General features: G+C 39.0%; 5 protein-coding genes across 18 annotated transcripts in view; 2 read left to right on the plus strand and 3 right to left on the minus strand.

Moving 5' to 3' along the window:
• Tsp26A (Tetraspanin 26A) overlaps positions 1–7,431 on the plus strand; it is a 15,429-nt gene extending 7,998 nt beyond the window's left edge. For 4 of the 11 annotated variants that reach the window (XM_026818259.1, XM_026818258.1, XM_026818260.1 and 1 more), the window contains exons 6-10: positions 580–708; positions 937–987; positions 1,535–1,645; positions 4,010–4,126; positions 4,567–4,635. In XM_026818259.1, the coding sequence (XP_026674060.1) occupies positions 580–708; positions 937–987; positions 1,535–1,645; positions 4,010–4,126; positions 4,567–4,635 (477 nt within the window). Of the gene's footprint in view, positions 1–579; positions 709–936; positions 988–1,534; positions 1,646–4,009; positions 4,239–4,566 lie in introns of all 11 variants that reach the window. The other 7 variants (XR_003389868.1, XM_018034080.2, XM_026818261.1 and 4 more) reach the window with 7 other exon arrangements.
• A 1,121-nt stretch (positions 7,432–8,552) lies between these two features.
• On the minus strand, positions 8,553–11,266 carry LOC108630663 (trans-1,2-dihydrobenzene-1,2-diol dehydrogenase). Its single transcript, XM_018034079.2, has 5 exons — positions 10,727–11,266; positions 9,824–10,025; positions 9,462–9,753; positions 8,990–9,390; positions 8,553–8,770 (listed from the first exon to the last, which is right to left on the minus strand). Exons 2-5 carry the CDS (start codon positions 10,023–10,025, stop codon positions 8,664–8,666), a joined length of 1,002 nt encoding a protein of 333 aa, XP_017889568.1. The 5' UTR covers positions 10,727–11,266; the 3' UTR covers positions 8,553–8,663.
• Positions 11,267–11,367: 101 nt separating this feature from the next.
• Positions 11,368–15,162, minus strand: ZnT63C (solute carrier family 30 member 1). 3 transcript variants are annotated; one of them, XM_018034077.2, is made up of 9 exons: positions 15,032–15,162; positions 14,777–14,895; positions 13,568–13,758; positions 13,278–13,500; positions 12,837–13,098; positions 12,644–12,761; positions 12,348–12,563; positions 12,138–12,248; positions 11,368–11,682 (listed from the first exon to the last, which is right to left on the minus strand). In XM_018034077.2, the coding sequence occupies exons 3-9, from the start codon at positions 13,742–13,744 to the stop codon at positions 11,485–11,487; spliced, it is 1,305 nt and encodes a 434-aa protein (XP_017889566.1). In that variant the 5' UTR covers positions 13,745–13,758; positions 14,777–14,895; positions 15,032–15,162; the 3' UTR covers positions 11,368–11,484. The 3 variants fall into 3 exon arrangements, with proteins under 3 accessions (XP_017889566.1, XP_017889565.1, XP_026674055.1); XM_018034076.2 differs by having other exon boundaries at positions 14,777–15,162; XM_026818254.1 differs by lacking the exons at positions 14,777–14,895; positions 15,032–15,162 and adding an exon at positions 13,898–14,768.
• A 232-nt stretch (positions 15,163–15,394) lies between these two features.
• On the plus strand, positions 15,395–18,318 carry Vps45 (vacuolar protein sorting 45). The gene is made up of 8 exons (XM_018034073.2): positions 15,395–15,636; positions 15,883–16,081; positions 16,315–16,464; positions 16,611–16,990; positions 17,063–17,335; positions 17,409–17,573; positions 17,650–17,879; positions 17,946–18,318. The coding sequence occupies exons 1-8, from the start codon at positions 15,544–15,546 to the stop codon at positions 18,142–18,144; spliced, it is 1,689 nt and encodes a 562-aa protein (XP_017889562.1). The 5' UTR covers positions 15,395–15,543; the 3' UTR covers positions 18,145–18,318.
• A 24-nt stretch (positions 18,319–18,342) lies between these two features.
• LOC108630665 (metaxin-1) overlaps positions 18,343–20,237 on the minus strand; it is a 3,163-nt gene continuing 1,268 nt past the window's right edge. Inside the window, exons 2-6 of one of the 2 annotated variants that reach the window (XR_001916891.2) lie at positions 19,748–19,995; positions 19,327–19,492; positions 18,873–19,247; positions 18,623–18,728; positions 18,343–18,432 (exon numbers count right to left, since the gene is read on the minus strand). Coding sequence is in view for 1 of the 2 variants with exons in the window: in XM_018034083.2 (XP_017889572.1) it covers positions 18,367–18,432; positions 18,873–19,247; positions 19,327–19,492; positions 19,748–19,995 (855 nt within the window). In the remaining variant the exon portion in view is untranslated. The remainder of the gene's footprint in view (positions 18,433–18,622; positions 18,729–18,872; positions 19,248–19,326; positions 19,493–19,747; positions 19,996–20,237) is intronic. The other variant, XM_018034083.2, reaches the window with a different exon arrangement.

Below are 20,237 nucleotides of genomic sequence, written 5' to 3' on the forward strand. Positions count from 1 at the left end.
TGAAAAATTTGAAATCACTATAATTTTAGCTTTTTAATAGTAATAGGAATCTATAATAACAAATTCAACATGCTAGCATTGTTTAAGTGTATGGCCTATACATCCTTGAATCTAACATCGGTGCCTCCTATTCCCCTTCGTTCGGGTATTTAATATCGCACCATTCGCAGTCCGTAGTCACGGAATTATTTATGGGCGTTTGGAAATTCGCACATGCACGCACGGTAGACGTAATTTCGAATGCACGCTTTACGATCCACAGTTGGGAACAATTTTTTTTTATTAACGTTGCGTCAGGTGTCGAACACAATGGGAGGGTCGAGAGTGCGCGTTTCGCAAAACCTTTTGTTTCGCTCGGCAATCGGTTTCCTAAATTAATATCGAAATTGATTGCACGCGGAAATGATGTCACGAATAAAAGCAGAACCATATAAATATTCGGTTCTAGATACCGATCGATCAATATGCAAAAGGCATTTTGTGTGACGTTCGCAAATACGTTTTGCGTGCGGTTGCATGAAGATTTATATTGGACAGAGAGAGAGACAGAAAATTCGATAAAATGTTATTTTGTCGCAGTTACAGTGTTGCGGCATCGAGGGTCCTAAAGACTGGGATCGCAACAATTATTTCAATTGTTCGTCGAGCGACATTGGCTCGAGGGAAGCATGCGGCGTGCCTTTTAGCTGTTGTAAACGAAAGCCAAATGTAATTTTCCCGTTTCAACGTAAACGTATTTCACATTTATTACATTCCCGTTTTAATGCGTTTATCTTTCTGAATTTCTAGCTGTCGAACTGCAACGTTCATTTGCATGCGAACATTGCGGTTCATACGTTTCTATAGTGATATCAAATTTTATCGCGTCCCCAATTTTATTCATACGTTCGTCTACCTGCTACCATTCGTCGAACCTTTATTTCTCGATGCTTACAGGAGATTATTAAAAACAAGCAGTGCGGCTATGACGTTAGAAAACCTAGTTATGTAAGTAACTTTGCAGTTTTTTATAACACCCGACTCTTACTTGTCGTGTTTGCAAAAGTAACTTGATCCAAAAAGTGACTAACACTCACTTCCACCTTCATTTTAACATCGCTTCGATTCTTCCGGCGATCATGTTTCTTCCTCTTGCTTTTACTAAACGTCTCGCATATTTCCACACCTACTCGTTCCTCGTACGTATTTCTTTCGTTCGCTTTGACTCAGTTGGACGGTTCCACCCGCACTTAGTTTAAATATTATTTCGTCGGTGATATTCAGCGTGCGATCTAATTGTGAGTTGTATTCATCGATCGATGTAAAAGTAGCTTGACGAAGGTGAGACGGGAAAAATAAAGAGAATGGTTCCGCGATTCGGACGATTGCACAGCAGCCAAAGTAAAAAAAGAAACGAGGCTACCGGCTCGACGATGTTTGCAAGTGTTATCAGCATGCTGCAGGCACGACAACGTAAATCCTGAATCTTCGAGCCAAAGCTCTCCTTCCTGTAAGCGGAATTTTTTTCAATCGTTCTGTTTGCTCCCTCGGGCAGACTGGGGAAAGGAGTATATACGAGAGGGGCTGTCTGAGAGCGGGCGAGGAATGGCTAGAATTGAATCTCGTACCTGTCGCTGGCACCGTTGTCAGCACTATGGTTTTACAGGTATACGAAACCATCCAGTCGTGATAAACGAGAGTTCGAACTTTCCCTTCGCACATTAAATCGGTGCGTCTCGATTATTTTGACATCGGCCGTCCTCTCTAAATCAGATTTAAAAATTGAAATATCCCCTTCATCGTTTAATTACCTGGAAAAAGTCCTGTTAGGATCCCCGGAAGCACGGCTTTAATATTCCCTCTTTCCGACGAAATGGGTTCCGCAAAAATAGTCGTGTATTTTAAAAGGAAATTAACTGCAAATATCTAATATCTCTGGTGGAGTTTGCATAATACGTTGACCCGGGATAATGTTAATAAAACATTCAGAGAGATCCACGGCCGTACGATGTCAAATTAATTTAATGTACAAACATTAATTTAGCCGGGAGCTCGTAATTCGTACTTCATAAAAATCGTTGAAAAAATACCGCCGCTGTTCGATGGACTTATTACGGAGAATTACGGGGAAAGTTTCGACCTGCTCGTGTATATTGTTCATTATTAGTTGATATGTCCGAATCACACAGTCACGGTGTCGCATGTAAATGTTTTACGTATACGTTGACATTTATTCGCTGTTCTCATTTGGCTCGCATGAAGCACATCGTTTAACGAGATATATCTACGTACGTACCGTTGTAGCAGTGATCTACGTGCGACATCGAAACACCAGACGCGTGGCTACGAGATCCTGTAAGTACTTTGAAAATGTTTCACGAGCACACTTCGATCACAATTAATTAGCGTTTCTTTTTTCCATGGGTATATACGTTTTTTTCGTAATAAATGGACCGTTCATGCGAACCTGACACGCAACGTAATATGAGTTTTTACTGTGCGCAGAAATCGGCACCATAAATTACGGCGAGGTCGCCGCATAATCGTGACATTCGGGAGATTACATTTCCTTCCTTGGCCTATGCAGAATAAAAGTCCGAACTAGCGTGTGGGTACGTGCTTGTGCTACGCGCGTACGCGTACTTACGCAGACGTTGGCCAAATAAATATTTCAAACGTCGCTGTTCCGGCGCGGGTCGCGCGGGATAAAAAAAGATAATCCTGTGCGATGAATTATTCTGTTATCGTCCGGTATTATTTCATGCTCATGGATTATAGAATCGCGTTAATAATCGTGACGATTTTCATGAAAATTAAGAGCTCTCTCTACTTAATTAAAAATTCATTTCCTACGGCCCTTTCGCTAACGAAGTTATCTGCATGCACGGAATTAATTAATATGAGAATACAGTTAATGTCCGAGGAAGGAGGAACGTAATTTGTTTAATTAAATATTCGAAAGGTAACACGAGCGTCAACGCGCTCGAGCAAATAGCCGCTTTGAACTGCACGTAGGAAAATCGCAAGGCGGAATGAATTAGCCGTTTCCAACGAGGCTCCGTTTCGACGAAAACCCTTAAAGCAATTAGTGCGTCCGACGCGTCGTTGACGATGGGGTCCGGGGGTCGTCGCGAAAAAGGCGAAGATCGGTCGAACCGGACAGGGCCAGTGGCCGAGAGGCGAAAAGGGTACGCGCAAAAGATTTGCGTGGTTCACGCGACGCGTTCGACTTCCTGAGGCGAACGTAAAGCGCTGTGAAATAAAGTGGGCTTGTTACTTATCGTTGGCCGAGCTGACGTGACATTTTATACAGGCCGCCTGTACTTCCTTACCAATTTCTTTCCTCTCTTTCTCTCTCTTTCGCACCCTACGGCCCGCCACGTAGCTCCGCTGCTAAAGTTTCTGATAAGTATTCTGTTACGTCCTAATTCAGCAGCGGATGCGGCAAATCGCTCCGAATAAAACAAGTGGATATCCGAAACTTTGGCATCGTGCTGTAGTAACAGGGAAGTCGACTTTTAGTCAGAGTCAATTCGATCGATTGGAATTCGACAGGATCATCACAGCGATTTCATGACCAAGACCGATGATCCAGACACTATTGTAATACCGGTAATCGATTGCCTCGTGAGAATTTATTAAACACTTTAGCGTCGGTGCCCATATGGACGTTACGTGAGCCACGAGAGATTCGATACTCGTTTCTCGGCTAAACGAAGAAAAGAAAAAACACGAGGCAGTAATGGGAGAAGTAGATTTTGAGCGTCGAACTCTCGATGAACGAGATCGAAAAAATAGGATCGTGGTCCAACGAATCAAAGCGACTCGATGAAAAAACGGAAACGCGCTCTCGCTGGTACGACGAGTACTTCTCATTTTCCTTTATCCTCCGTTCCTCCTTCATTTTCATCGGATCTCGACGCTGTTTCTACCGAATTCTGTCGGACTAACAACCTGCCTGCTTGCCTGCGTTCGCGAGACTCGAGAGCGCAACGGTGAGCCCAAGTAGCCGATCGCCTTTGTTTTACAGAACTTTGAAGTTGCCAAAGTGATTTACGAGAAAGGTTGTGTTCAAGCCGGGGAGGAGTGGGTGGAACGGAATCTTCTTGCGATCGTCACCGGGGCGGTTGGTACGGCATTTGCGCAGGTATATTCATCGTTCTCAACGTATACACAACTCCACGTTTCGAGCGTTCACGTGTAGAGAGAAAGATCGTTTCGCATAAAGATCCACAGTTTGTTCACAAGGAAATGGGTCGGTGAGAAGAATCTGTTTAATTTCGTAGTCGCAGTGGTAATACAACGCGTCGCATCACACGACACATAGTGTATTGCATGTACACGCACCGGAACGTTGTTAAATGTAATAGACGTTGCATGAGAAGACAGTATCTTGAATTAATTTGTGCCGGGAGATTAATGCAAATAAACCGACGGCGCCGTCGTTCGTTCGCAGCTGTGGCTAATTAGTTCGAGCGAGTTACTGATCGAGTCTTACGAACAGCACAAATTAATCGGGCCACTCTGTCGTTTTCGCATGTCGCGTTTCGACCCGTTAATCGATCCCGTTCTCGTGTTGTTTTCCAGATTCTGGGTATCTGTTTCGCCCAAAACCTTCGCGCGGACATATTCGCGCAGAAGGCGAAGTGGCATTGACAGTTCAGGGCCCCCACGGCGGTCTAGCATCTCATCCTCATAGATGCTGATCTATTGCGTTGATCGAGCTGGACAAGAGACACGATTCCGCGTGACGGGCACGGGATCCATCGAGGCGTCCGAACTGAGTCGAGCTTTTGTTAGAATCTCACGATTTTTAAACTTCTGACTTGCGACATCAATTCAGGCTTCCCGAGTCTCGTCGAATAACTTCGATCGAGAAACATTGTTCGGTTCTGATCGAGCCGCGTGATCCTATATTCCTAGACGTCCTCGCATTGATTCTATGAATTTGAGAAATCGATTATCCTATTCCCTGCGAAAAAAGGTCGATGAGTTCGGATGGCCCTCGGGCAGAGCTACGAATTCGCGGAGTCTGAAAGAGGGAGAAAGGCAATGAAGAAATTGCGTTCTCCGAGCACGGACTGGTTAATCGGTAGCGACGTTTGAGGGTCAGAGGGCAGGGAGCGTGGTAGATAGAGGAAAGAACGGAACGGGAGAACACCTGCTCGATTTACGAGGAACAGCGTGTCGAAGCGTTAAAGTCGATTGACGCGATGTCGTGGGGGCGGCGGTGAACGCGACCGATTTCACCGCACACGAGTAAAACCTCTCTCAGTGGGCACGGTCACGAGAGGCGAAGCGAGCCATATGACACGCAAATACACAATAACTTTCCGTTGCTCCAATTGGTCGTTAAAACAGTTGCTCGAGCTACTTTCAGCATATATTGATCCTACGTTACGCGCCGCGCTGATACGTTCCCTTCTATTGACAGGCCGGCTATCCGTCGCGACGACGCGTTTCGTATGCGCTATCGTCACGCAGCTAAATTACACCCGCAAGAGAGAGTGTACGGTGGCTCGGTCATTCTGTGAATTCGAAAATACTAGCCTCTCTGATACGACGATAACGTCACAGGTAACGTCTATACCCAACTCGTTTCCTTCTTCGTCCTTTCATCAGCTAAACGAAATTACGTCCCCGAGGCAATGGCCAGTGACACGCTACCGCTCGTAAGTATTTGTCTTGCCATACCAGCGAGATCAATTACTATGATTCTGATTTGTAATTAGACGGGTTAAGGGGCAGAGACTTACGAGCGGTAGCTCGTAACCGTATTTATTCATCTTTTTATTCTTTTTCCTTCCAACATGTTCCTCTCAACGTCTTCGAGATTCATACGCATTCTGGTTTGAATGAGCTTGACAGACTTTCTTATCTTGTTTGATTTAATTTCTGATTGTACAAGAATGTGTTTTCATCTTAGTTGAACAATTAAACAGAACAATTGCCATGCTTATATACACAATCCGTTTTAAGTATGACATATCCGTCGACGTACCAAACGGAATTTTCGAAAGAATTCAGAAGAGACTGAAATTTTCACTTCCCAGAAAGAGTAAAATTATTTTATCCAACACTCATGTATATAGATAAGATCACTTGTTCCGTTCGTTGCATTATATTTTATTACATAAAAGACTCTGTTCCTGCCAAATGAAATAGAGCACGGAAAGCGAAAATGACAATCATACTTGAGAGAACAGTCTATAATTTACAGTACGTTAGGACATTTCAACTGATTGCGATGCTGGCAAAAGGCGTTAATTGATATTACATTCACCGAAGGAAATGCACGGAAATTCTAGTCCGTCCGTTTGGTACAATTTCGGATATCCCACTACTAATTGTAACAATATTGTCGTTATAAGCCCTTCATGAATTCCAGAAATTGCTAGTTTATTTGAGAAAATTGAATCCAATTATCCAAGGAAGTTTAATTTACGTCTAATTTAGCAAGAACAAAGAGCCGACAATTGCATGAAAGTATCGAGTTCAAACTAGTGATAGCATTTAATAAATGTAACAGAGAGCGGCTGGACCGCTGGAACGTTTTCAGTTTCGATGAGAACACTGTTTTCTAATGACGGAATACCAAGAGATTAGTCCTGATTTTCTCGATGTTCTCCCAAATCATTTTTATACTGTGTATATATATACATAAAGTTCAGGGTGGCTCTCGGTTGCACGTACATACAAACATTTTCTCTGCGGATCCCTTTTCTCGAAGCCCTCGGAATTGTTCCAATTCGTGAGACTATCGTCATCTACTGACGCAGGAACAATTCAGAGCGAGCGAACAATTTCCATATGTAAAAAGACGAGAACCACCCTAATGATTAACAAACGTGTATCGTGTCAACGCCGAATTATGATAAAGAACGTCGTTCGTCTACTTGTTGATTGTGTTTCAATTAATATAAAATTCATAATTCATATCCTGTGTTCAGACATACAGGAAATACTGCATTACCAATAACTGACGAATCATTAATCAATTAAATGCGTTGCACACATTTATTCCTATAATGATACGATGGTAATACATGGCGATGAATTAGTTATAAATCTTCTCAGCGAATTAAGTTAATTAGCGATCGCGGAAGCAGTGAATCAGAACAGATTTTCGTATCGTTCCGTAACTTAATTTGCCAGCCTGATCCGATATTCTTATTGGGAACTATGATATTTCTTAAACCCAGGCGGAATATGCGGATCACGTAATGAATGCATGTGCGTATCGAGTCAACGAGTTGTCGTACCGTACAATATCAAAGATTACATTTAACGACTAATCTTCGTTCGGTAAGCATTTGTCAAAGAGTTTCTTTTACTTTTATTCGTGATGGTCTAGCATGGCAGCGAGACCATCGTGCTTTTGTACACTTGTTTAAAAAATGGCCGCTTCGATTGAATTTTTATTATCTAATAAAGATATTGTTTATACACTTTTCCTTTGGTTGTCGTTTCATTTATTTCAGGGTAATTGTAATAGGATTGTCTCGTCACATGTATTAACGTTAATGCTCGTTATAGCAGACGAATCATCGTGCCAAATTCATCTTTGTTCATTTGCAAAAGAAAAAAATGCAAGTATTTCGTTCTCGTTTAAATCGTTCTAATTAAAAACGAATGTAATATACGTCTTAGAAGTTACGATACACGCGTCTTGTCACGACACGAAATATTTTTGGATGGCGCAAATTACATTTTCGAAAAATAAATAATGGATCTTAACGTAGACAGGAGACGTAGTAAAACGAATCTTTGTTTCGACGAATCGATTCGATCCGAAGTTTTTGTCTAATGTAATTGATCTAGATGTTAGAAATTCTTTCGAGTAGATGGAACGTTTCTTGTATTTAGAAAGTATGTACGCTAAATGTCGATTAGTTATTTTCATAATTTAACAATTCCTTTTTGAATTATTTGGACAGGGATCATAAAATGGATCCGTTTTCTTTTCTGAGGATAAGATTGTGCATAATGAATCATGTATAAACTGCAATGCCATATACCTACTTATTAGCTTTTCCTATGTATTTATTAAACTATTACAAATATAATTGTATAAACTTGAAGTTATCGAAAGTTAATGCAGTTTACGGATCATTTCGATAAGCGGGAAAGTAAGTTCGTTGCGTCGTTTCACAGAGTTTATTAATTATTACTGCCAGATATATTTTTTACAAGCGCAATCGCTTAAATATTTTAAGTAGCACTGCCGTTATTGTGTTCCTCCAATTGCTGTCCGACTGTTCGCCGTTCTATTCAATTACTGTACAGCCATATACATATATATATATATATATATAAATGTACCATATAACAAATATTTTTAAATGTAATAAGTGTTAAACCAACTAATGTAAATACAACTGTATACTTTCCTCGTAACAATTAAAATGTTACTGTAACGTTTTTTATGGATAAATTAATATTTATACTCGATTGATATATGAACGAATAAAAAAATTGCGATAATTATCACTTCGAGACTTCTGTTTCAGAACATCTCAAATCCGTTTTAATAATTTAGGACGGAGGCGGAGGATAGAAGGACGCTACAAAAATAAGATAATTTCATAATGCATTTATTTTCAGTAAAATAATTCGTGATCCCTCTTAATATTCAATATGATACTCGGTATTGGAATCCCATAGAAATGATTAAATTCGAACATTCAATCATCTTCCGGATATGTAACTCCGACCTGCCTGCGGATCTCGTCTTCCAGCTTGGCGATTAGCAGGGAATCGGCATGCGATACTTTAGAGCTTTCGAGTTTGCCTGGACAAATAAAATTGGCAATAATATTTCGCATTGTAAAAACTGTTTTATGTTACATTCAAACGTTCGCATTATCGTAATCTACGCTCAATTATAAAAACAATCGATAGTAAAACAAATCCTTGATAAAATTTGTTTACGATTAATGTGTTAAAATATTTGCTGTCTAAAACTTATCGTTCGGACAAGGCGTATAATTTTATTTTCTATGTAGGCTACCTTGTAAAATGCACTCGCGAACTTCCTTGGCCTCGTAGCTCAGCCCGGCGCTGTTGATAAAATTAAATTGGCCCTTGGTTTGCGGAAGCGGTGACTCTATTTTACTTCCGTCCGGCAATACCATGTACGTGGGGCACCAGAAATTCGGCACTTTTATCATCCCCTTCGTACCAATTACGTAAGCCTCGTTAGGTAAAGTGACCAACGAGTGAGTAATGATGGTAGCGGTGCGATTCCCTTTGTAAATGAAACTGGCCGACACCGACACGTCGATTTCCTCTTGGCTCAAGCAACCGGTAGCTTGCACCGTCTCAGGCATTTCATTGTTAAATACCCAATTAGCGAATTGTATGCCATATACGCCTAAATCCAATACGGTACCGGCCCCCAAACTCTTTGAGCTAAACAGAGTAAAACGCGTTTTGAACTAAACTCTTAAAATCACGCGTTTCGACGGATCCTCTTTACATACGTCATTCTTTCAACATCGGTCAATTGAAATCCGAAAGGCACAATGACCTGATGAATTTCCCCGACAGTATTCTTCTCAAGCTCTTTCTTGAGACGTTCGTATACAGGGAAGCATCTGCTCCAAATAGCTTCCATCAAGAACAACTTTTTCTGCTTCGCTAAATTGATCAATTCTGTCGTCTGCTTTAAATTCATAGTCATAGCTTTTTCGCATAGAACGTGTTTCCCATGATTCAACATTAATTTCACGATCTCGAAATGCTGAGGATGTATCGTCCCAACGTACACGACATCTGCAAGTGCGATCTTCCCGTAGTCTCTATTTCATTTTTAGACCCTCTTTTGTGTTTCTCGAAAACATACCGATATCTTTGTTCTGCCCTAATTTCACGTAATCGTCATACGCATTTTTAATATCGTGCAAGCCAGCAAATTTCTGTGCCCTTGACAAATCGCGGGCTGCTACCGCGACGACCACATGTTCGGTGCTCGGCAATACTCGAAGAGCAGTTACAAAATCGTTTGATATCTTTCCAGCGCCTGCTATACCCCAACGAGTGGCCATCTACGACATCGTTATCAGTACGTATAATATTTTTCTCCATTCAATGTACTTGATCGACCGCTAAATCGATCGAACCGTTCCTTACTCGCAAACGCTCGCATTCATTTTCGTATCTACACACTATAACTTATCGCCTGAATCAATGATTCTTATCGCAATTGCATGCACGATTATCAAATCACGAAGCTACAGAAGTAGCAAACGATATTGTCCAACGTGCAATTAATAACGCTAATACAAAGACTACTGCACAAGAGATTTACTACGAGGGCTTGTTAGGTCTGATTGATGATCTGCTGATAAATAGTGATTCAGATAACCGAGATAATTTTGATAATTTATTTCAAGGATATCTGTACATTACAATTTAATTCTTGTATGCACGTCTTAAGCCCCAGTCTTCAACGTTTCAGTCGTGTAATTGACAAAGAAACATCTGCTATTCGAATTAATTACTATTACGTAACAGCAGTAATAAAACTATCATCCATACATGTTATTCTTTACCAGTCCAATGTAACTTCTAATTTCATAACTCTCGGCAATAACAATAGCGAAACAGATAATGTTCTAGCTATACTTAAAACATTTAAGTAATACAAATGTGAATAGAAGTGGTGTGTACGTATGAGTATTATAACGATTATCCAGTTAATACAAAAGCTATTCTTATAGATTAAAGAATAATTATAATAGCTTACTTTACGTTGAAAAGTCGATGTACAAAAGTATTACAACACGAGCCGGCTTATTATTTCACACTACTTGCTCAGCTTGCGGTGTATGCGACGCAAGCTCTTGAATTTATGAGATACCATCCTATGGAATTTGCCGATACGTCACATATAGATTAGAGTAATTGAACAATATATTATGGTCGAAAGCCTGTGAACTCACATTTATACACGGACGCACATACACACATAAAACGCCTACATATTTCACTCGTAACGTATTTCAATCGTAATTACATGATTATAATTGCATGATTATTGATCCTTTATTTTCTCGATAAAAATGTACATCCGGCGCGCACGTGGTAATAATAAATGGGAATTAAAATAAGTTAAAGGCATGTATTTTAATATCAGGAGCGAAGTACAAATTGGTATCGACTTACAGTAGTTCAGGGAAGAATAAAAATAGACGGAGAAAATAGAATCTGCGAATCGGAAGTAGGAAAGATAAGCGGGATAGACTTTGTCCCGGCAAATACGAAATTAAATTCTGAAGCCTTGGAAGATTTGTAACTTAGTAACGCATGAAAAGTTCGCGACTTACGTAATGTTACTCACCTGATTAGGCGAAGATTGATCAAGGCAATAAAAATCTTGTTCCCGGCTTAAATTTAGCAATAAAATATAGCGTGTATATTACTTTATTGAATTTTTGTATAATAACATTGTAACGCGCCGCAGATTGTATTACAGAGGTAGATATTTGATAATACGATGATAACTTAAACGACTGGTGTGTTAACGTGAGAATGTGGAAGTTGGACGGAGTGATGCGAGGCGGGCAGTGATAGCAGGTGTCCGCGTTCCATTTCGTTTACTTCTTGTTGTTCGGTTCCTCCCAACGAGCCAGTCGAACGTGCAAGACTGTTGCGCTGTCTGCACATGTACGGTGTTTCTCCCGGCGAAGGCGTTTCACGACCCTAAATTCAAATGCATGGTACATTTACACTCGTCATAAAGCACGCTGGAACCGACAACTTCGTGAGGGACTCTCAGACGATGAATAACAGTTATCTTTGGAGTATGTGTCATGAAAAATTAAGTTTTTTTATAAGCTCTCGTCCTTGGAGTCTATCAGAAAAGATGTGAAAAGAGATGAGTATGTCTTTCAAGCCTTTCAACATGAGTTTATCTAGTTAATCTGCAGACAATGTGGTAGATTCAAGTACCACCTGATTACAAACTCTCAAAACGTGAACAACAAGTTATCGGTTACCTATGACTGTATTCGAATCTGACTTAATAGCTTCTAAGCATCGTCCGAGACATTTTGATTTGCAGACGGGGCGACAGGGTTTCGAATCTCTCTTCCACTACAGAAGCGAAGGGGCAGGTCGTAAGTCGAACGGATTCATACGATATGAAAGAAACGTACTTGTTTGGAAGGGCCGCAACACGTCGCGTGATTACAAGGCTTGTCAGTCTTTGGGCAGTCCAATACACAATCTTCCGTTGGTGTCTCCTTAACTTCACTATTAGAATGGTACTATAAAGTCGAACAATTTTAATCCAGACATTTAAACAATTCGAAGCTCTTGGATCAAATGAATCTCCTCGTACATATTCAGATCGGGTGTTTACTTACATCAATGAATTCTGGCTGTATCGTAGTAGAATGTATACCCTCGTTGTGGAAAAATTCTTTTACTTGCTCCGCGATTTTCATATACTCAGACAAATTTCTACATCTTATATGCGCCGATGCGATGATCCGATCGCCAGCCAATTGCCACACGTGAAATTCGTGCACGGCTAAAACCCCATCGATGTTTTCAAGCAGTCGTTGCTGGATGGCATCGACCTATAAAGATGATCAGCGTGCACTTACGTAATATAAATCTCATTGACTTGTATCAGGATAATATGCACGATTGCTATTACCTGAATATGCGTGGGTACGGTCTGTAGTAAAATCAGTGCAGATTCCTGGAGCAATGGCCAGACTGATCGCAGAATAAGAATAACTAATAAAAGCGAGAGAGCTGGATCGATGTAAAATCTGTAACAGAAAAATTTATTTTTATATTGTACATGACAGAATCGAGTATCGTGCACTTGCAGCATGGTAAATCACCTGTACTTCCACTTTGTTAGCCAAACGATTAAAGCAGATATGATTACAATCACAGATCCCAAAGCATCTGAGAGTACGTGAAGAAACACACCGCGCATATTCATCTGACTCGCATCGTGCGTGTGCCCGTGCGTTCTTTTCACTTGAGGCGTCGACGGCCTATAAGTTTCATCATTCTCATTATCATCCGTTCCTACTAGGGTGCTCAATCGATTATGACTTCTAGATATGCCATGTGAATGTGCATGAGAACTTCTATGCTCTGGAATAAAGATATCGAGATGATGAGTAACTGAGAAACATATCTTTGATCGTTTGTTAGCGTTCGGTACCGAGATGAGAGGACAAAGAGATTTCGCGGTAATTCCGATCTCCGACCAGTTCCGAGAACCTCGTAAACTTCCTTATATCTATGTCACGGTCGTGTCGAATGGTACTTACCATGGAACAGGCACAATCCAATAATATTCACTAGCAAACCAAGCCCTCCGACCACTACGAGCAATTTGGCTTCGTGTATTTCTTCTACTTCGATAAATCTCTTACACGCTTCCACGGTAATACTGAAACACAATGCGACTAAAAAGACGGCGTTTACCAAAGCGCCTAAAACCTCGGCTCTGGCCCAGCCGAACGTATTCTTCGACCATTTCTTTGGTGACATCTGCGAACAACAGTGATCCATATCGTAGGAGGATTAATTGATATCTTTTTTCTCCTTTGTTACTCACCTTTACGGAAAGAAATGCGACGACCAAAGCTGCTACGTCGGATAACATATGAAAACTATCGGCTATTAAAGCCATGCAGTTCGTAACGTAGCCCACTACTATTTCTACTAAGAAGAAAACAGCAGTGAGCCACAACATCGTTAACAGACGACATTTCTTCCCTGTAAAACGACCCATAGCAGCGTTCGTACCTAAAATATATTTCAATTTCACAACTACTGGCTCAATATTAAAAGTTCGTCGATCCGGTTTATTGTCGCTAATTTATATTATTAAATATATCTCTACAACAGTACTATTATATATTTTAATATTTTTATTATCGCGCACCGTCGTAAAAATATCGCGAATGAAAACCCGATAAACGCAATCACATCGCGTTAAACCTGTATCATTCGATATATTTTTAAACTTCAAAAACGCCTCGTTGTTTGACAAGAAAAGATTAGAATCTTTCACAGTAGATGTAGGCTGTTCTTTCAATTTTCTGAAAGTACATTGGATAATTCTGAATTCGCAGAAAGGAATGAAGGAAAATGTAGGATGTGAAACAAGACAAAGGGTGACACAACGAACATTAAAGGTGATGTAGGATTTGCGGTTTAGTATGACACATATTTGCAATAGAGAGGAAATGAAAACGCTGTGATATTCGTGTGTATAGAGGAAATAGTAAAATGAATCATGTCCTTTACACAGTCGTTTTAACATTTCCATTAGTCTGTTAGAAATAGATAAAACTACAAATATAATTGAATTTTTAATAGATGTACACAAAAATTATATTTCTACTCTTTAAATTAAAGAACATAATACATATAATGTTTTGATCCAAGTAGAATGCCCGGTGACGCTTCAGCTTTGTCTGTTTAGTTTCACCATCATCATCATCATCTTTGTTTAATATATTTCGATAACAATAAATCTTGGCGTTGAAAATAAATAAAAAGGCGTTAATACATTAAATTGAATTAGTACATTAAAGAGTACTGTATATCTCAATTGTCAAATGTTTCATATATCGCATACGTCAATTATTTCGAAATATTTCAATTGCTTCATTGACATTTAATATTCAAAGAGAAATAACTTTTAATTGCGAGAGGACGTTGATTAATGTTTAAAGGCAGTTGGTGATTCAATGGGAACGCGAGTTGCTCCATTTTTATAGGATTGATTGAGACCACAAAGGTGCTGACGTATACTTACGTTTCTAATAAAGTATTACAATTCGTGGTATGATATATCAAAATTGCATCGAGGAACACCAACGCGGACTGTTTGTGGTCATGTTACACAGTATTGATGTGTATTCACAGGCACGAGCACTGATAAAAAATGACATTAGATTCTTGCCAATCGCGTTGACTATTTTTAATTCATTTATAAAAGAACCACGTGGAAAAACTAATATGCACTGAGCTAAAACACTTAAACCTACGGATTAATAAAAATCTCATGTACCATTACGTTACAAAAACCATTGGCAAAGTGAGAATAAAGATAGACGATCGGGCATCGCTACACTTTTTTTAAACTACCAACAGTTGCTGTATGAAATATACATTATGTTCTGTAATGTTCTGAAATTGACTAGCAAAACTCAACCGAGCTACTCCTTCTCCGGCCTGCGTTTACGAGCTCTACGTAGAAGACGAACAAAATCGTGACTTGAGCAAAGAAATGAATCGACTAAACGAATTTCACGGTACGGATATTCCCAACGTAGTCTACTATCTTTTATTTCTGGTCGTACATGATGTACGAACTTCTGCCAACTTCATTCCTGAAACTAGCCACAACACAATGTATATTTAATTGTGTGAGAAATAGGTGTACCAAAAGTACTGTTTACTTTTACGAGGTGCATGTGCAATGTAAATTAATCATGGTTTTATAATATCTGCGAATTAAACGTACCGTCATGTGTAATATGTAATTAGTATTCGAAGAAGTTCGAAAAAGATCGAGAAAAAATGAATTTAATAACTGCATTAAAGTTTTATATTACTCAAATGACAGAAGAGAGTGGGCCTGGTATGAAAGTTCTTTTGATGGACAAGCAAACGGTAAATACGATTTTGATAATGCTCAAAGAATGCAAGGTGTACGTTAGAAACGTACGATGTAACGAATATTTACAGAATATTCATTCTCACGTATTTACAATCGTGTAAAACATTCCTCACTCATTTTTCTTTGTACAATATATCGCCTTACACATAATGCTAATGATGATCCTTGAGCATATCACTGTTTAATGATCGACATTTCTAAAACAGTTTATGCTTACAAGGAAGTGCATATATTTTCAGACCAGTATAGTCAGTCTGCTGTACAGTCAGTCGGAAATATTTCTCAAAGAGGTTTATTTATTTGAACGTATTGATGTAAATGCTCGCAATGAAGGTTTGAAGCATTTAAAGTGTATAGTGTTTATAAGACCAACCAAAGAAAATGTTGAATACCTTTGCAACGAGTTACGATGTCCGAAATACGGGACTTATTACATTTGTAAGTAACAAGAACACTTGAACATTCATTCGAAGGAACCACTGTTACGATAGAAATTTAGTTGTCAGCAATTCGAATCACGTTTTAATCCATTTCGATAGTGAGAATTTCATCATCCACTGTAAAGATGATCATCGTTCGTCAATTTCAAAGTTCGAGCAGCGATTGCTTTGATGTTACGCTCACGCCCGACCCGGTGTAACTCACAGTCTTTTTGATTAATCGTTGTTTAGATTTCAGTAATATTATCGCAAAGGCCGATATCAAGTTACTGGCTGAAAGCGACGAGCAAGAAGTAGTGAGAGAAGTTCACGAGTATTATGCAGATTATTTAGCTATTAACCCACATTTATTCTCCCTCGGAATAAATGCGTGTTCACAAGGTATTAAATGATAAGAAATAGTTTTAAGACTACTCGATAACAAATATACATTCCTCGATCAATTCCTCCTACCTCCTCCATTCGAGAAAGATATTCCTAAATGGGGCATCGCGTACGAACATTACTATTTCTATTTCTTTATTAAGGTTTACTATGGAACCCAGTGCATCTGCACAGAACCGTCTTAGGTATAATTTCGGTACTGTTATCCCTTAAAAGATGCCCCCATATACGTTATCAAAATAGTTCTGAAATGGCTAAGAGATTAGCAGAGAAAATAGGTGAAGTACTGAGCAAAGAGTCAAGTTCCTTCAAATTCAGACAAGATTCTAGTCCAATTTTACTGATACTTGACAGAAGGGACGACCCCATCACGCCCTTATTAAATCAGTGGACATACCAAGCAATGGTTCACGAATTACTAACAATTAATAATAATCGCGTTAATTTATCGCACGTCAAGGGTATTTCGAAGGAGCTGAAAGAAGTTGTTCTCAGTGCGGAACACGACGAGTTTTATGCCAACGTAAGAATACACTTATCGTAAATGTGTTAACTTGAATCTTCCAATCGTTTTAATAAAGATATCCTCGGACAGAATCTCTATCTTAACTTCGGCGAAATCGGGCAAACGATAAAGGAACTAATAGATGAGTTTCAAAAGAAAGCTAAGAAACATCAGAAGGTAGAGAGTATAGCCGATATGAAAAATTTCGTTGAATCTTATCCTTTGTTCAAAAAATTGTCTGGGACCGTGTCGAAACATGTAACGGTGGTCGGGGAACTTTCGTCCCTCGTTGAGAAATATCATTTATTACAAGTGTCCGAGTTGGAACAAGAACTTAGTTGTCAAAGCGATCATTCCACCCAGGTACATTAAGTGAGAATCAAGAAGAATATAGATAGAATACAATTGACCTACATATTTCTAATCTTTATCGTAGCTCCAGAAAATAAAAGAACTTATTAATAGTCAGCAGATACGGGAAATTGATAGTGTAAGGCTGGTCATGCTTTACGCGCTTCACTATGAGAAACACGCGAACAATGATATCAATGGTTTATTGAACTTACTACGAAGTACGGAGGTTTCAGAAAGATACATTAAAGTACGTAGATGTTAACGCAAATTTATTCATGTACAAACGATTGGTATACAAGTAAAAGGGAATTATGATGTTTCAGCTTGTGTACAGTATATTACAGTATAGCGGAATTAATGCCAGGCAGAATAATTTATTTGATCGGGAATCGGTAGCCAAAATTACTAAAAAATTGTTCAAAGGTTTAAGCGGAGTGGATAATATTTATACCCAACACACGCCTCTGCTGAACGAGACGCTTGAGGATTTGATAAAAGGAAAGTTGAGCTTACAAACGTTTCCGTATCTCGGAAACACAATGGTGTCTAAAAGGTGAATTTAGTATAACGCGTCATTAATACGCTTCCGAGTGAGCGTACTACGTCTCTTACATTTCAGGCTGCAAGAAGTCATCGTGTTCATGGTCGGAGGCACGACCTATGAGGAAAGTCTGGCGGTTTACAATTTAAATAAACAAAATGCGGGAGTGAAAATTATATTAGGCGGTACCACCATCCATAACTCCGCGAGTTTCCTCGAGGAGATCCAACAAGCCACGTCGGGTATTTTATCAAAGTATAAAAATAATAATAACTAAAACGCTACGTGTATATATTTCCATTCTAAGTATTTATTTATACAATTTCGAATTATGGGTTTAACTGTTACACAATGAAGTCTTTTATAATAATTATATTCTATCCATAACGATATTAAAGCAAACAATGTAGTAACAAAAAATATAAAGTTACGCTAACGTTAAACAATAGGAGCTTTTCTCAAAGTAGTAGCAATTTTAATTCCCCTGATATTTATTATCTCACTCGTCGTCGGTACGTACATCTTCTGTGGGTACGCTCGAAATTTCATTGTCTTCGACCGGTGCCTTTAACAAACGTATCATCATTTCAGTAGACAGTCAAAGTTATACAGCGTTCATTGTGTTACCGTTAATATAACGATCACATGTTAAAGTCTGCTGGAGAGAATATCTCTGAGTTTTAGTGCATCTTTTTTGTACGTGTAATTTAAGGAGGGACAACGAATTTGTATCGCATGAATTCTATTTTACATACGTGCAATTTCTTGTCATCTCAAATACAAATCCATAGTCGAATTAAAAACGCTCGATCATTTTTACTTCCTTACATGTTTCAGAGGAATTCTTACCAGCCTCCATTTCTAAAATCATTTCCACAATAAAAAATATCGCTTATACCCAACGTAAATCTAAATAATGTTTCTTCCACCGTCGTTTTACATACACATTTAATAGAACAATCCTTATACATGAATTACTGATCGTATCATTCGTGATATATTTACCTCTAACATTCCAGATGAAACGACGTAAGTCGTCATTACTACCGTAGCGAAAATCCCGGCAAGGAACTGATTTCTTCTCTTATTAGGAAACTCGTTCTCCGTCTCTTTCACGTTCTTGGCATTTTCTTTGGCTTTGTACTCGCGACATTCGTCGCCGAAATACCTTTCCGATATTCGTGATATGAAAGATACTAAATTCGTACAAGCTCTCAAATGATTCTGTAGAGCTGAATTCGGCAGTGGAACTTTGAGCAACGGTGCTAGATAGGAATATATAACTGCGTCCAATACGGTAGGTTTCTCACTCAAAAAATAATCAGACTCCCCCAGACTTGTGGACAGTAACGTCAAGCACTGCTGTGCTTCGGAGTAGACCTGTTCGTTATTAGTTTTCATATAGTTTTGCTAGTAAGCATTTCTTAAGCCTCTGCGACTTAACGGGAACACTGATTACCTTATTTTCTATCACGCTTATATCATCTTCTGTAGGGTACAAACTTTCGAAGATAACGTGTGCTTGTCGTTCAAATTTTCCTGGGTAATAAAAGTTTAATGGAAAAGGCAGTGCTTTACAATACCACGGTCTTATCACTTCGTTCACATTTCTTTCATCTATCCACCTAAAATTATCATTATTTCTTCTATACCTTCGTATAATAGAATTTTATTAAAATACTACGGATTTTAATACGTGTATCTATATCGATCGAAACTTAAATCGTGTATGTAAAGATCGATGCATTTCCAAATATCCCGCAAAGTACATTCGATTTCTCTTAATTTATAACATTGTCCACATACGAATGACAATCGTTAAAACCGTAACTACCCACTCCGCATAATTTTTCGTATTGACAATAAAAAAATGTGCATACCAAATGAACTGTAACGCTGGATATAATTTTTCTTTTAACATCGCATCGTAAGCCATAACGTTTGCGCATTCTTTTCGACTTAACTCGTATTCTGTGTTATAATTTTTTCCCCTGAAATATTCTATTATATTTTTGACTGTATCGAACGTACCATCGTTAGTTTTCAATACGGGTAATCTGCCGTTAGGCGTTCGGAATGGATTAGAAGTTTTTACTTTCAAAGGTACACCGCTAATTTTCGCGTAAACCTAGAAAAAATGGGAATGTAGGTCATTCGGATCTTTCTCACTCGTCGTGACAAAAGAATTAAACTACGTAATTCTCGATAGATTAATTAATATATTTGAAGTACAAAAGAATCATTTTATGTCCTTCCGTTTGGTCGGAGAAATGGAAATAGGGGTAGTTCTTGCAGTCTGGATTTTTGGCGGTATCGTGTACCTTTTTATCGAACAGCGAAACATACATATTACAAGATTCCGAAGATTTC

This window comes from Ceratina calcarata, unplaced genomic scaffold (assembly GCF_001652005.2).
Source record: "Ceratina calcarata isolate Rehan_Ccalc_2016 unplaced genomic scaffold, ASM165200v1 scaffold78.2, whole genome shotgun sequence".
NCBI classification, from domain to species: Eukaryota; Metazoa; Arthropoda; class Insecta; order Hymenoptera; family Apidae; genus Ceratina; species Ceratina calcarata.

What these genes read in the sequence shown, in the direction of transcription:
- LOC108630663 (XM_018034079.2), bottom strand. Translation starts at nt 10,025, where the DNA reads ATGGCCACTCGTTGGGGTATAGCAGGCGCTGGAAAGATATCAAACGAT. An exon ending in AGGGCAGAACAAAGATATCG is followed by an intron (nt 9,754 to 9,823) that starts GTATGTTTTCGA and finishes TCGCACTTGCAG; the next exon opens with ATGTCGTGTACGTTGGGACG. An exon ending in TCGCGAGTGCATTTTACAAG is followed by an intron (nt 8,771 to 8,989) that starts GTAGCCTACATA and finishes TTATTTGTCCAG; the next exon opens with GCAAACTCGAAAGCTCTAAA.
- ZnT63C (XM_018034077.2), bottom strand. Translation starts at nt 13,744, where the DNA reads ATGGGTCGTTTTACAGGGAAGAAATGTCGTCTGTTAACGATGTTGTGG. An exon ending in TCGCATTTCTTTCCGTAAAG is followed by an intron (nt 13,501 to 13,567) that starts GTGAGTAACAAA and finishes TGTTGTTCGCAG; the next exon opens with ATGTCACCAAAGAAATGGTC. An exon ending in GTTGCGGCCCTTCCAAACAA is followed by an intron (nt 11,683 to 12,137) that starts GTACGTTTCTTT and finishes ATTTGAATTTAG; the next exon opens with GGTCGTGAAACGCCTTCGCC.
- Vps45 (XM_018034073.2), top strand. Translation starts at nt 15,544, where the DNA reads ATGAATTTAATAACTGCATTAAAGTTTTATATTACTCAAATGACAGAA. An exon ending in TTTCAGAAAGATACATTAAA is followed by an intron (nt 17,574 to 17,649) that starts GTACGTAGATGT and finishes ATGATGTTTCAG; the next exon opens with CTTGTGTACAGTATATTACA. An exon ending in AACACAATGGTGTCTAAAAG is followed by an intron (nt 17,880 to 17,945) that starts GTGAATTTAGTA and finishes CTTACATTTCAG; the next exon opens with GCTGCAAGAAGTCATCGTGT.